General features: G+C 43.7%; 1 protein-coding gene across 1 annotated transcript in view; it reads left to right on the top strand.

Moving 5' to 3' along the window:
* LOC128427191 (A disintegrin and metalloproteinase with thrombospondin motifs 3) overlaps positions 1-14,581 on the top strand; it is a 44,850-nt gene that overhangs the window by 13,852 nt on the left and 16,417 nt on the right. The window contains exons 3-6 of the mRNA XM_053414291.1: positions 489-645; positions 3,403-3,599; positions 8,941-9,024; positions 12,552-12,708. Of these exons, the coding sequence (XP_053270266.1) occupies positions 489-645; positions 3,403-3,599; positions 8,941-9,024; positions 12,552-12,708 (595 nt within the window). The remainder of the gene's footprint in view (positions 1-488; positions 646-3,402; positions 3,600-8,940; positions 9,025-12,551; positions 12,709-14,581) is intronic.

Here is a 14,581-nt window from a genome sequence, read left to right as displayed (position 1 = left end):
TCACTGAGGCCTTCTCCCCTTTGTTTGAAAACAGCCTGAGGACAGCTGCTCTCTGTGGGTAGTTGAGTCTCAGGATTCTGAGACGTGTCAGAGACTGCTCATTGAAGTTTGAGATAAAGTCACTTCATCAGAATGTTAACTGTAAAACTTCAATACGGGCTTAGAAAAACATCATAGAAGTATCACAGCTGAGAGAATCCGCCACGAGAGCTTTACCAGAGACGCACAAAGCCCATGAGAACTTGCGGCTGAATTGAGACATTGCGACTCATCATCTCGTCCGGGCTGAAATCATTGTGACACTCAATAAAATCCGGTGAGGGGCTTGAAGGGCCCCAAATTGCATCTACCTGCGTCATTTCCCATATTCAGCCCTGCTCTAAATCCTCCAATTGATCCGGCACGCTATAATTACTGGCTCCAGTGGAATTACCGTCCTTTTTGAAGGAGGAGGGGTGCACTAATGTGAAGGCCTATTTTTTTTCCAGGCAGGTCTGATCCGGACTGATAATGGGGAGTTTTTCATCGAGCCCCTCGAGAAGGGCCAGCAGGATGTGGAAGTGAAGGGGCGTGTCCACGTGGTCTACCGCAGGTCGGCCATCAAGCGGGAGTCGGGCCAGCGGAGGGAGGACCTCCACAACGAAGGTAGGCCCGGAGAGGGAGCGTGACGTCTGTGGAAACAAAAAGCACTGTGTGGGTTTGTGTGTGTTTTCACTTGAACTTGTGTACGGGTGCATGTGTGATTAAGTGCATTTTCTGCCCTATATGTGTTTGTTAGTTTCCAAACATGACCATGAATTCATAATCTCATGAAATAACAAACCTACCGAGGGAAGAGGAAAAGGTTGTGGGCTGTTTTTCTTTCTCCTTTATTTCTTCTTTACGTTTCAGCACTTTAAAGAACTCGTGCTTTATGGAAAGGTCAGAGTGATACTGTATATACTGACTTAGACTTGCCAGAAATAAAGCTAAAGTATCCCTTATCCAAACTCTGCCATCTTGCAATATCTATGGAGCCAGAGTCTGCTCAGTAGTGATCGGGGGATGGAGCTGTGGCACAGGGGTCCTGGCGATGGATGCACTCGACCAATCAGGAGTCGGTCTCAGCTGTCAATCATGACGTTACACCTTCTTTTTATTGTATCAAATAAACAAATTAAAACCAAAGTTACGGGAAAACCCCCTCGAACAAACATCAGTGTGATAAGAACTATACCTACAAAGACGGAGGTTTTCATTCAGAAAAATGTATTCCAACTTTTAATTTAGTCTATGGCCGTTAACATGGAGGAGGCGGGTTTATGACCTACACTGCAGCCAGCCACCAGGAGGCGATCGAGGCTCGTTGGCTTCACTTTTGCGGAGACGCCATGTCGTCCATCTTTATATGCAGTCTATGCTCGGCACGGCATTGATTAAAATAGCAGTAATTCCATTAGAAGTTACACTTATTAATCTTAACCTGTACATGTATATATTTATTTTAGTCTGCCATGTATTTAATCTTCATCATTATGTTTCCTACAAAACACTTTTTGCTGGCACATCTGGTCGGATACACAACTGCACATTTTGACAATGAAGTTCAAACACTGACTTTGATACATAATGGAAACCAGTCCACACCAGCGCAGTCACTTAACCCTGCAGCGTTCGGAGCGTCCCTTTAATTCTGCAGCTTTTAAAGACTCCATCGCCTCTCTGCCAAGTAGTGCTCACTAAACCACCTGGCGAAGCGAGGAATGCTCGGCTCTGGTGGTACTACTCGGCTCGGGACGCGGAGGGAGGGAGGGAGGGAGGGGGGGTCATCGTGAGGGAGAGAGAGAGAGAGAGAGAGAGAGAGAGTGGGGGGGAGGTGAACTTTCCTTCACATTCAAACGACTCAACGCCATCGTGAATTCCTCTTCTACTCCTTCCTTCGCCGCAACAATAGCTTGAGCATCTGGCGGAAGATGTATTTTATTTTTTTCACCTCAGCCCGTTTTCTCGGTTGCCTGCGAAAAGGGGAAACGTCTCTTTTCATTTCCCGCCCTTCGAGCTCATAATACAAAATTTTAATCAACTGACTCATTCACATCCTCTTAGCCTCGCTCCTTGTTCCTTTTCTTCCCAACCGCCCATTACCTTCAATTTTATCTTTAACAGGCTACATTCTTGTTTAAAGTGATGCAGCTGTCTGATGGTTTTTTTGCGCCATTTTCACCTTTTTCCATTACTGATTCTGTGTCGCTCTAATAAGACGTGATTCGCAGAGAGAAGCATTAACCTCTTGTCTATGTGCCGTTGCTCTTCACTCCAACAGAAATAATATGTCATGCTCCGTCACTCTCATGTTGATTCTGTATCCACGCTTATGTGGTTTTAATTACAAAGCTTTGCAAACAGATCACTAGAAGTACACAAGTCTTTGCAGTCATTTGATGAATTTATCTCAATTCACTCATGTTCAATATCATTTCTCAGTAGATTTACCCGGAGCCACTTACTATGTTTTCAAAACAATGCATCCAATGTTATTAATCCTTTGTTGGAAACGTTCTGCTCTGTAACTCTGAAGATATCTCGCTAATTTTCTGGTTTGCATAAGATTAACTCTAATTTTTCCATTTGTATTTGAAGCAGCGATGTCTCAAATGTGAAATTAGGTTCAAATTGCACAAGATTCCTGAGTGTGATCGCTTGGGGTGACATGCGGTGGCTATCTTGATGCATGAAACAATTTCAGACATGTGTACTGTGCTCATGCTGCGTAAATGACATGTGAGAGCATTATAACCTCCATCAAGGATAACACATTTATTTTTGATTATTAATGCAACAGAAAACCTAATTATTATTGTGCCTGTGGCTCTGTAGTGCTGTGCTCCAAACATGTGGTTCACTGCACATTACTGTTTGAGCTAAATCTGTTGTCTGTGTCGTGGCCTGAATCAGTAAAATTCCAAATTCACACAAGTGTTTAATCTCTGACAAACAAACAAGTGGAGGGATGAGATGCTGTGCATGAATATCACACGTGCAAAAGCTGCATGTTTTTTGGAATCAGTGTGACCCAGTTGGGACTGAATCTCTGAATGCACACACTGTATAGTTTGGCCGAACGTGGAGCATGAGGAAATACACCTCTCACTCTCCAGGCCAGTGATTTATGAGTCCGGGGGGAGCGTTTTGACTCGAGATCGAGCGACTTAGAAAATATCCACCGGCCGCAGCCCTGTCAGAACCCCCGAAGGATCCCACCTGCTCACTCTGAGACCTGCCGACAGTTGTTTTAATGTCGAGTTTGACACTGACGCACAGTAAATCACTTCACGGGAGCTGAAATAAGAGAAGAAATACACATGCGTCCGATTCCCACAGTCTTGTGCGCTGACTTGTTTATGTGCTGACTTATCCTCGCAGTGGCGGACTTCGGGATCGCGGACCTCCCCGCCTCTCTGGATCTCGTGGAGCAGAAGTTGTCCGAAACCGAGCGCAAGAGGAGGCACGCGAAGAAAGACGACTACAACATCGAGGTGCTGCTGGCTGTGGACGACTCGGTGGTGCGCTTCCACGGCAAGGAGCACGTGCAGAATTATGTTCTCACGCTCATGAACATAGTAAGTCAGTTCTCAGCACTTTGTTTGTACAGATGTTCGACATGAGACATCAAAAGATGTTTTTTTTTCAATTAAGATTGTCATAAAGACGTGTTTGAATAATCCACAATCCCCTCCCGGCTCCCATGTTCTCCCATGTTCTCCCAAAAAATTTAACGGAACTTTTTACTATTCACACGAGTGGTTTTAATATAAGTTAAAATGATTTACTCAACTACTGTTAAAAACTTCTTACATGGCATGTCGGATATTTCCGAGGTCCGTTAGCACCATCGACACCATCCTCAGACCCAAGTTCACAACTTTTCAAAGTAAAAGCTCTGTACTTCGGCTCAGTGTGAAGCATGGCAGCAACAAAACCAACACTGTGCTTTTACTTGGAAGAGTATTTCTATGAATGCTGTTGCCAGGACACAGATCAGCACCTGCGAGACCCACGAATGTCTGTGACAGTCTGATATGAGATAATCAAAATGACTGCTTTTTATAAATATCGACTGCAGCCCTTGTCCTAATTGCACCAAATTTGACACTGCACTTCCCTTTGACTGTTAAGAATACACATGGCAGGTTTACAGTCAATAAGATGAAAGGTTTGCAGGATATTTCTTCATCATACAGACAAACAGATGTTATTAGTATGTAGATATTAGGAAATATCCTTTCTCGACATGGAGCTGCTGCTAAATTCTGCAATCGCATCTTCATTAGAGATATTTTTCACCTCCTTGTCCTCTCTGACATCAGACATCGCCACACTTCTCCCCCAGACCTCTCTTTCTCTCTCTCTCTCTCTCTACATCTCCCTCTCCCTCCCTCCCTCCCTCCCTCTCTCTAGCTGTTTGTGGATTACCAGTGAGGAGATGGGGTTAGAAAAAAGAAAAGAAAAAAAGAAACTCTCAGCTCATTCATTACGGGTTCCACCAGCTCCTACCACCCTAATCTACTTACTGGGCCCAAATTCCCCCAAGTCAGATTTTCACAGGGTGCTGGTTTCACTCTGTAACAGTTACCATTTGGACCCTGCATGGTGGTCTGATTAGCTGCGCTAGACCAATTAGAAAGTTGACTGGAAGCTGTGCGGGGCAGTCATGGAAACCCAGTGCCAGAAGTCCGCTCGCGCTGCCAAGCTCTTCTTTCATGGAATGATGTGTTTATTTAATTAGAATATAATATTCACATTCTGTCCCCAAATGTCTTTGGCAGAGAGAAATGCCTGATTATTAATGATCTTGGCGAATTATTTATTCTACCGTGAAGTGGCTGTGAGAGTGTAATTGTCCTCCAGCTCTCTCTGCTACAGGCACTCAGAGCATTGCACATCACTCGCGGGAATACGAGGAGGTCCGCTGAGATGAAATCGACTGACACACACAGTGAAATCCATACCACCTCCCTCCTACTGAGTCAAATCCGATGAGAGAAACGTGCCACTTCCCGAGAGCAAGGTGCCACTCGAACAAAACAAAACCCTTTAGTTACGTTTGTAAGCCACTGGCTCGCTGTGTCTGAAAGAGCTCTGCCCACTTAAGTCCCCTGAATCCCGGCTCCGTGGCTGCAGAATGCGTAGTACCACCTGGAGAAACTCCCCCCCCGAGGGATTGATTACTGGACATCCTGTCTGCGCAGAGCCAAGGTGACGGCCGAGGTGCCTCGCCACACAATGGCTGTGTTGTTTGAGCGCGCACCAGGTTTTGTCCACATCGATTCGACGCCATACAAAAGCCAGTGACACCTATAGAGACCGTGGCCCACAGCTGCTTCTCCCATTTGCAGCCACAACAACCTGAGTCCAGCTCTCCGTGGGCTTCTCCTGGCTTTGTAATTATCCCTGTATGCGCGGGGGCTGGCCCCGTCCCACTGCAGGACTCACTAGAAAAAGTTTTGTTGAAGCTTCATTACAGATGTGAGAAAGAATATGTGACCTCTGTGACCTCATTTTTTCCAACAGCTTCTCTGTTTCAGATCCAACCTGTAAATAGGTCAGAAAAGACCAGGGGAGGAATGTGAGATCGTGAATTCCGGGTCACTCGAGTGTTCTTTACAATACTTATTGACCTGAACAGGCTTCTGTGAATGGAATATTTGCTTAAACGCCGTGGGTGGACTCAGGCCAAGGTCAGCGGCTCTTCAGTGACGGAGCTTTTGTTCTGCACGGTCATAACTTCCTTACGCGGAGAAAGCTCGCTGACACACACTCGTAGCTGTTTCGCCGAAGCTGTTATTCTGTTTGCCACATGCGAAGCCTTTTTTATGAGCGTGAAAAAAAGGACAGGGACTGAAGGAGCTCTGAGATTTTACAGCATCGCTAAAAAGAGAAACACATTTTTATTCCTATCTGCAGCTGCGGCATCTCTCCAATCCAGAAAACAACAAGCAGAGTCATTACAATGTGATAAAAAAAGGATAAAGAAAGTTGAGCAGTCTCTGTAATGATGGTCCCATCAGCTCTGTGTTAGTTCATCACCTCGGACACATGGACGACTGCATTTCCCTGTGATTTTGCAGGTACCTGTGTCCGTATTAGTTTCCCTTCTGTCCATATTGTCGCGGTGATAAATCACTGGCTCAACTATTTGCATACTGCTTCTCCTCGGCAGCTGTAGAGATTAAAGCTTATGAACAGAAACAACATCCCAGCTGTTTCGACTCTGCTGTAGTTTTAATGAAAACGTGGGACCTCACCTCGGGGCTCTTGTGATTTGTCCAGCGACACCAATTAATCGATGACCTTTGCCGGATCAGTGTTGCGTGTTATTGACAGGCTGCGCGGTGCTCTAAAGAAAACTGATACTGACCAAGCACCAACAGCATTTTATTTCCACTGCACCTTTCAAATACACATACAAGGACTTAAACATGTGGTATAAGTAGTGCTTCACAAAACCCATCACAACTTTAGCCTGAGCTAAATGGATTGAGTGAGTTTTCCTCTCTAGATTTATTTTTCTGAAAAGCGTGACCACCAATTAATATGGCTAATAGGAGTTTGCTTAGCAATGAAAGATAGTAATGCGTCATAACAAGCTGCCTGCTGCAGGCAACCAGTGGGCTTTTTATACCTGGAAGAGCATAACAATATTTATTAAATAAATTGTAGCAGAGGAGGATTATGAAACATCTTAATTAAGCTCATACAAAAACATATACCTTCAGCATGACAAGGTTGACCACAGAATAGAATAAACTGAATATCATTAAACCAAGGTCTGAGCCTTGTGGGACGCGCCGCACAATGAAGAGAGGAAGAAACAGAATTACCTGCAGCCTCCTGAAACGTGCTTGTTCAATAGAAAGGAAGAAAACCAATTACAAGGGACTCGTGTAAAATGGCATCATCAGGGGCATTGAAAGCTGAACATAAAGCCAGTGATGTTACAGTGAAGCACCATCAGACTCTGCACTCATTAGGACGGCATTTGTAATCAGCAGCGGAGCCGTTTTAGCACCGACTGTTCCTGGAAACTGCTATTTCTAAAACTTGAAACTCAGGGTAGTTTGGAGACACGGTCAAGACGAGAGGCTCCTGAAAGTGCGAGAGAAAGTTGCACAAATCATGAAGACAACGAATAATACAGAGCGGTATGATAAAAATATTTTCCAAGCTTGAATTATAGGAGTTTGTCCCTTACGGTGATCAGCAGCTGTAACACTGGTTTCCTCCCAGTAACCGGTTCAGAAGTCACATGGAGAAATGTGAGTGTGCTTTGTGAGGCTAAATGACTCCATTGTGTTTTCCGGTCGAGAGTTGCCCAGTTTGTTTGGCACTTTGTTAATTACAATCCATAACCAGTATGTCCCAACTACATGACTTACTGATTTATGGAAAAAGAAATATCCACCCTTTGTTTTTCCTCTGAACTTTTACTCGCAGCCACGATTTGGTGAAAATAAATCAACACCCAAGTGGAAATTGAACTTTGGGATTTGAGCGGGATCCTGGCTCGGCCCTGGGTTTTAGCATTTACATACCACAGCATTATTACAAAGCCAAACTGCAGTTAACACATTTCTGGGACAGGCTTCGCTGCCATTGCATAACTAACACTGGTTTCCCTGGACGGTTGCCAACTTCTTAAGAATATATTTCATCATTATTCTAAGATTGTTGTAAGAGATGTGAAAACACAAAAACTTAATCTTTGCTGCTAGTTTCAACAGATTTGAGATAAACCCGGCTGATATGAAGACACAGAGGAATGAATTGACCTGAAACCGCGTTACTTTAAAGAGTTTGAACATCACGGCTGCTCTAAGATCAGCATTTATCTTCTTCCTAAAGCTGCAATCAGGTAAAATCACTGACCCCCAAACAGCTTGGCCTCTCAGTGGAGGGAACCCAAGCAAATCAGTCGCCTGTTCCTTTTCTCTTTGCCCTAATTTTTTTTTTTTTTTTTAATACTTTATTTACAATTTTCAGATACATAACAAAGTGTTGACAAGACATACAACAACTTCACAAACAAAAACAAAACATAGGGTAAAAGCACACACCAAAAACAAACAACAAAATAAAAACAAGCTGCCAGACAGATTACTCAATTACATATATGGTCTTTCGGGAATGTTCTCAAAGATAGGACCAGATAAAACTAATAAGTGAACAGAGCAATATACTATATCGTAGCCAGGTAGGTCAGAGTTGTTGTGGAGTTAAAGATATATTGCACTGCGCTAAACCAGGTCCCCATGTTCTCTCAAACCTTTTCTGTGTGTTGCCTTTGTGGTGTCGCAGTTTTTCCCATTTGAATAACAGAGAACATCTCGTTAAGCCAGTGTGTGAAGCAGGGTGGAGAAGTAGACTTCCAAGTCAGAAGAATAAGTTTCTTAGCGACCACCATCCCGAGATGAAGAGCAGTTTGTGTGTGCCCTAATTTATTCACGGACCGTGAGTCAAGCTATAAAAAAAGTCACAAGTTTCAATACGCTACCGGAAAGATTTCTTGGAAAACCAAGCTTCACTTTTTTATTTCTCACCTTTTGATATCATTTCATTTCCATTGCTAGACGAGGCGTGTGTTTGTCCTTTTCACTCCCTTATTATAATTAAGGCAACTTGGCAACGGAAGTTAGAAATGAGCCCATAATAAACTCTAATATTGATTTGTAACAGTTCTCGCTCACAACAGGGTCCCCCCCCCCCCCCCCCCCCACACACAAACACTTCAGAGACCAATTGCAGCCTGTGTGCATTGTGTTCCTTCAGAGCAGCGGGTGCTTGAAAAGAGCTTTGTTTTATTTTTGGCCTGCACATGTTGAGATGTTCTCAGCCACCTTCATTAACCTCCAGGGTCTCTCCCACCCTTCAGCTCAGTGACAAACTCTATTCATTTCCCCTCAGGTCGATGAAATTTACCACGATGAATCTCTGGGCACCAACATCAACGTGGTCCTCGTCCGCATGATAATGGTCGGCTACAGACAGGTGAGCGGGGTCAGGCGCTGCTAGTGTCTGTTTGTGCAAATTCATGTGCAAGCGTCCTTGAAGCTGAGGATACTTGGTACATTGTACATTGGTTATTATACCATCATGGCCTTGAATAGGATGTGATAACAAGGTTAAAATGTCCACAGCAGCAACCAACTAGCCCGCTGTACTCTGTTCTTCAGCTCAGGGAGAGATTCATTCTGCTTATGTAAATCTTTAATGTAAATACTGTTGACAGCTGAGCATCTCGGGAAGGTGAGAGAAAAGAACCGACTACCATATAGGACCATTTTATTTTCTGGAAAAAGTTTCCACATGCAGTTTGCGCTTTATTTTTTGTTCAATTTGACTTTGGAGCACACTCGTCTTCCTGTCCTTGTCGTCAAAAAGCCTCCGTCCACACTTCTATCTGCTCGGCCTTCTCTGTCGGGGCAGCACACACAGACTGATGTAAGTACAGATTTTTATTCAACCTTATCCAAGTACGTTTACCCTTTAATCACAACTGTGTGGCTTCTCTTTTGTTTTCTTCCAGTTTTATTAAAAAGGGTTTTTGAAAAGCGTCATATTTGCCTCGTGCTGTAGCTAAAATCAGCACATGTCAGCAGTATTTCCTCCAGTTTACATTCAAATTAAAGCACCACTGCTGCGTTTGCTGGACGACAATTCAACTGGGTGGACTAACGTATTGAGGTAGTGACTCATTTTGTTTCGGGGCTTTTGAAAAGGTGTCTCCCACACCAGACATCATGGAGTTGACTGTCCCACTGCCTGAAACCCCACGTTTGACTGTAGTTGGTAAGCTTGAGATTTTTCGTGGAAATGAAATATGGATGACTCCACTCTTCTGTAAATTGCATCTAAGTTTGTTATAAACTTCAACAGTGCAGAAGATTAAAAACAGAAAAACAAAAACTTTACGACGTATTAATCAATGTGTTTTGTTCATAGAGTCTTATAGAAAGAACTGCAATATTGTCTTGTTCATAACTCAGACTCAAAATGAGCTATTTCCTAATTTTTGTGATTCTCTCTGTAATCATTTTCAGGAACAGGGACCCAGACAAACCAGTAATGGATGATCAACATGTTGAAAAAAGAGATGCCGTGTGAAGGAACATCCTTTGTGCTTGGGCTCATCGTATTCTTCTCCTCCTGCAATTTCAACCTTCAGCACCTTCTTGAGGAAGATGCTGCAGTGTTCCTGCAGCATCTGTATTCAAAAGCAGGAGCTTGTTTAACAATACTTTACCACACAGCGTGATTCATACACAGTAATAACAGAGGAAGCAATAAGGTAATTGCCGGTGGGCTGGAACTAGACTAATGGACAGACATTATTGCTGACCCTATTAATTCTGACTCTATTAATACTGTTGTTGCTGCTCTTCCTTTTTAACAATGTGAAAATCACATGTTTCAATATTCTGCATCACCTCACTTTCATGAAAAGTCACGTGTATAGATGGATATCTCCTGAAATAATACTTTGGTTGTTCTACATCACTTTTCAGAACCTGCATTTATCCTGAGAGAGGCGAGAAAGAGACTCGGGAGAAGATGCAAAGCAGGAAGAGAGGGAAGATGGTGAATAACAAGGCCACGTCAGTGAATCAACAAGTCAGCACGCTCATCAAGAAGCTGAATGACTTCACGTGGTACCTTGTCTGATTCGCTCACACTATCTCATGCGGTCACCGACTCACACATGGATCCACTTTCTGTATTCACTAACCGACCCATTCACTCACTCACTGACAATAAACTGTTTATTTTTCTCATTCTAACCGAAATTGTCCAACCAAAGAAAAGTGAGGAAAAGTGAAGGAGAGGTAAGGTTCAGGTGAAGGTTTGCTTCCGTTGTACTGACGACATATTTTTGAATGAATAAATGGTTTAAAAAAAATAAGAAGTATTGTCCCTTTGTCAGTAGTATTTTATTTTATTTATTATTATTATTATTATTATTATTAAAATATGAATACGAATAAATGCAGGGCTCACTGTGAATTGAAATCAATCAATTTAAAACAGTAAGAAGCTGAAAAAGAGACTGTACTTTGCAGTCGAGTACTGTGAATTTACTTTAAAAACACTGTAATCATCCCAGTGTAATCATGCATTTATAATGCAGAGCACAGTCATACTGAAGTAGCTCAGTCCTTGGTTGTATTACCATAAATGAATATTCAGAAGAAGACGCTGCTTGTTTCAATAACTCATATTCACAATAGATTACGGACATGAGATTTTTTTTTCTTTCATTTCAGCCAGGAGACACATAAAGACAAACTAATGAGAAAAGGTTCATATCCTACTGTGGTTTAACTGCATGTAGTTCTAGTTTGCTGTTGACCAAAGTAAAAAAAAATCATTGCATATATGTTATTTTCATCCTACCACAGTATTGCACCAGTATCACCTTGGTTGTTTGAAAGCTGCAAAATCTGTAGTAACGCAGATAAACTGAACATCTCGTACACTCATCTCTCCACGAGTGCGGCCTGGAGACTAGAGGGTATTTACATCTACTCTTCTTCGGTGGGGTTTCCAAAGCAGAGATATTGTGTTAGTGTTTGCACAGCACCAATTAGATGAGCTCAGACATGTTGAATGTGTCACCGGCCCGGCTCTTGCAGCGCCCACACACACACACACACACACGTTGGGGGGAAGAAAGATAAATGTTTTGCCAGTTCCCCCGGATCCTTTCATTCCATTTACCCCCCGCCTCACACATTGTGCATGAGCAGTGTTGTTGTTGTCAATCACCGCACAATTTCATCCTCCACTCAGCCTTGTTGACGAAGCGGATGAAGTAAAACGCAGCACACAAAGAAGAAAAACCCTGGAAAACAGATTCTGATTGAACTGTCCTTATTCCATTTTCACCGTTTCCACTTGGAAGTCATCTCTCTGCAGTCGTAAATCAACTGTGATACTTTGAGCAAAACACACAAACACTCCACCAGTCGCTTCTGCGTTCAAAAGGGATAGTTCACCCAAAAATGAATATTCACCCCCCACTGTGCCGAGGGAGGGCTCGGTGAAGAGGTTCAGTCCACAAAACACTTTGAGAGTTTCAGCAGCCAAATCCAACACAACTGTGACTGTGCGACCACTTAAACATAATAAGTCTCCATTCTGCTCGTGTGGTGTCAAGTGTCAAATCAAATTTTTCTGTAAAAGACACAAACATGCTCAATTGTCCCAGCTTTGATTCTCTGACTAATCTTTAATTGTGTGGACAGGAAAAGACGAATGGAGCCTAAACTCAATCAATCGAGTCCCATGTATAGATTTTTGTCTACTTGTGTCCGATCAGATGTTCTCCACTTAGTGATTCTCCCAGGGGAAATCGATCGGAAAGTTATCTCCATCCATAAATGCTGAGACGTCGCTGGCTCTCACCTCAATGAGAGCGACGGCCTTTAAATAGGGAATTGATAAAGTGAGCAAATTGTTTTCTATTCACTCCTCCACCCCCCCCCCCCCCCCCCCCCCCTCTTCTTGTGCTCCCGCAGTCGATAAGCCTGATCGAGCGTGGCAACCCGTCCCGCAGCCTGGAGCAGGTGTGCCGGTGGGCCAACACGCAGCAGCGCCGCGACCCCGACCACGCCGAGTACCACGACCACGCCATCTTCCTGACAAGGCAAGACTTTGGTCCTGCAGGTATGCAAGGTACTGTATTCTTCTCGATCGAGGACTGTGCAGACTGAGTGCTGATCTCTGCTTCCGTTCACACTCAGGGGTTTGGCTTCAAGTCTTGGCCCAGGTAAGGTCAATGGAAACTTTTTTGAAAAAAAAAAAGAAACAAGCTGAGGCTGCAGCTGAGGTCACGAACCCAATTCTGGCAGCGGCGCCCTCACAGGAGACCGATTATTAAGCAGCTTTCCAAAACCTTGCTGACTTGACATTTTACGCCACCCTGGTTATGAAAAATGTTTTTTTGCTGGAGAGGATTTATTTTGGCATGCAGAGAAAAACAGAAATGATGATAATAGCTGGTCATTTATGTTCACTAACAGTGATTTTTTCGTTTTCTGTTTATTGAGTTTTTCACGTTAATTATTACTATTATCGATCATTCTGATAATAATACATGTATGCATCCAGCGGGAGCAGTTTTTGCATCATACATGTTTGTTTTGTCAGTTTAGAATTTGTCTCACGCTGTATTTCTTTTTTTCAGCCCCTTCAAATAACACATTTTGAAGTGAGCAGCAAAAAAAAAAGCCGCCGCAGAAACTGGGCCCAGAGCGAACACACGTCCTCTGTGCTGCCGCTCGATCTTTTTGCAGAGACCTGTGCATATCTTTAAACTTTCTGAAGCACACGTGTCATGTTTAGAGGACGACTGGAGGCTGCCTGCTTTGCTTGTGGACCATCCCCACGTTGCCATAACCGCCGTTGCCTTGTGTTCACAACATCGCCTGGTTCCTATGGCGCCTTGCACCATGCACCATGTCACAGGGTCGAGAGCACACATCACACCGTCCTGTCAAAAGTGTACATGGTCGATTTCTATATCCACACACATGATACACATGGAGCTGTTGGGACGCACAGAAGCGACTTCTGTTCTTTTTTCACGGCGAAGCTGCAGAGCGCCCGGAGACGAGCTTCTCCTGAGAACGATGCTCTGTCCTCATCACTGATCTGAGCTCAGCAGCTCTCCGTCTCTCTCCTCAGCTCTAGAGAAATACATATATTTTTTTTACCGGGGTGTTGCCTCTGAACCTTTTCACGTCAATGTGCAAAGCTTTCAAAGCTGCCTGCTTTATGGGAATGTCAACTGAATTCCCCTGGATTCCTTTTATCTTCCTTTGAGATAAGGGGGTCACGCTCTACATCTGCTTTTAAATCTCACTGTTTTCACGTCCATCAACCCCCCGGAGCCATCAACCGTGCTGTGACCGAAATAACCGAGATAGCCTGACATTCACGCTTCACCACCGGCTGCCTGCTGCTGCATTGTTCTGCTTTTTACCTGCATGCCAAAAGTGAATCTTCTGACGGTCAGAACGCATGAAAGCAAAAAGCTAAAAAAAAAAAAACTGATCTGAACGCTGCCAAAAGAAAAGGCCGTGCTTCTGAACCAAAACCCGAACGCGCTAAGCTGAATCGCTGCACACCTCTTGATCGAGTTCTGTTCAAATGTTTGTGCTTTGCTGTAAAGTTTGTTGTCCTGATGAACTCTCTGTGTGTGTGTGTGTGTGTGTGTGTGTGTGTGTGTGTGTGTGTTTGTGTGTGTGTGTGTGTGTGTGTGTGTGTGTGTGTGTGTGTGTGTGTGTCTGTGAAATTCATTGAACGTCTGCTGGGTAATGACGACAGGCTGCGGAGCTCGCTCTTCCTTTTTTCTTTGGGGGACATTCTTTATGTTTCGTGAGGCATTGTTTGGCGCACAAGCTGTCACAAAAGGACTGCAGGCACACGCACACACACATACACACACTCACACACACACACAAGTACATTAGGCCAGGTGCTTTTATTCTGTATTTGAATTCTAAAAGGCCTTGAAATCCTCGAGATGTACTTTATATTCATACTT

This window comes from Pleuronectes platessa, chromosome 21, assembly GCF_947347685.1.
Source record: "Pleuronectes platessa chromosome 21, fPlePla1.1, whole genome shotgun sequence".
Lineage (NCBI taxonomy): Eukaryota > Metazoa > Chordata > Actinopteri > Pleuronectiformes > Pleuronectidae > Pleuronectes > Pleuronectes platessa.
Note: the sequence above shows the minus strand (reverse complement) of the source record. Positions and strands in the feature narration are given on the sequence as shown.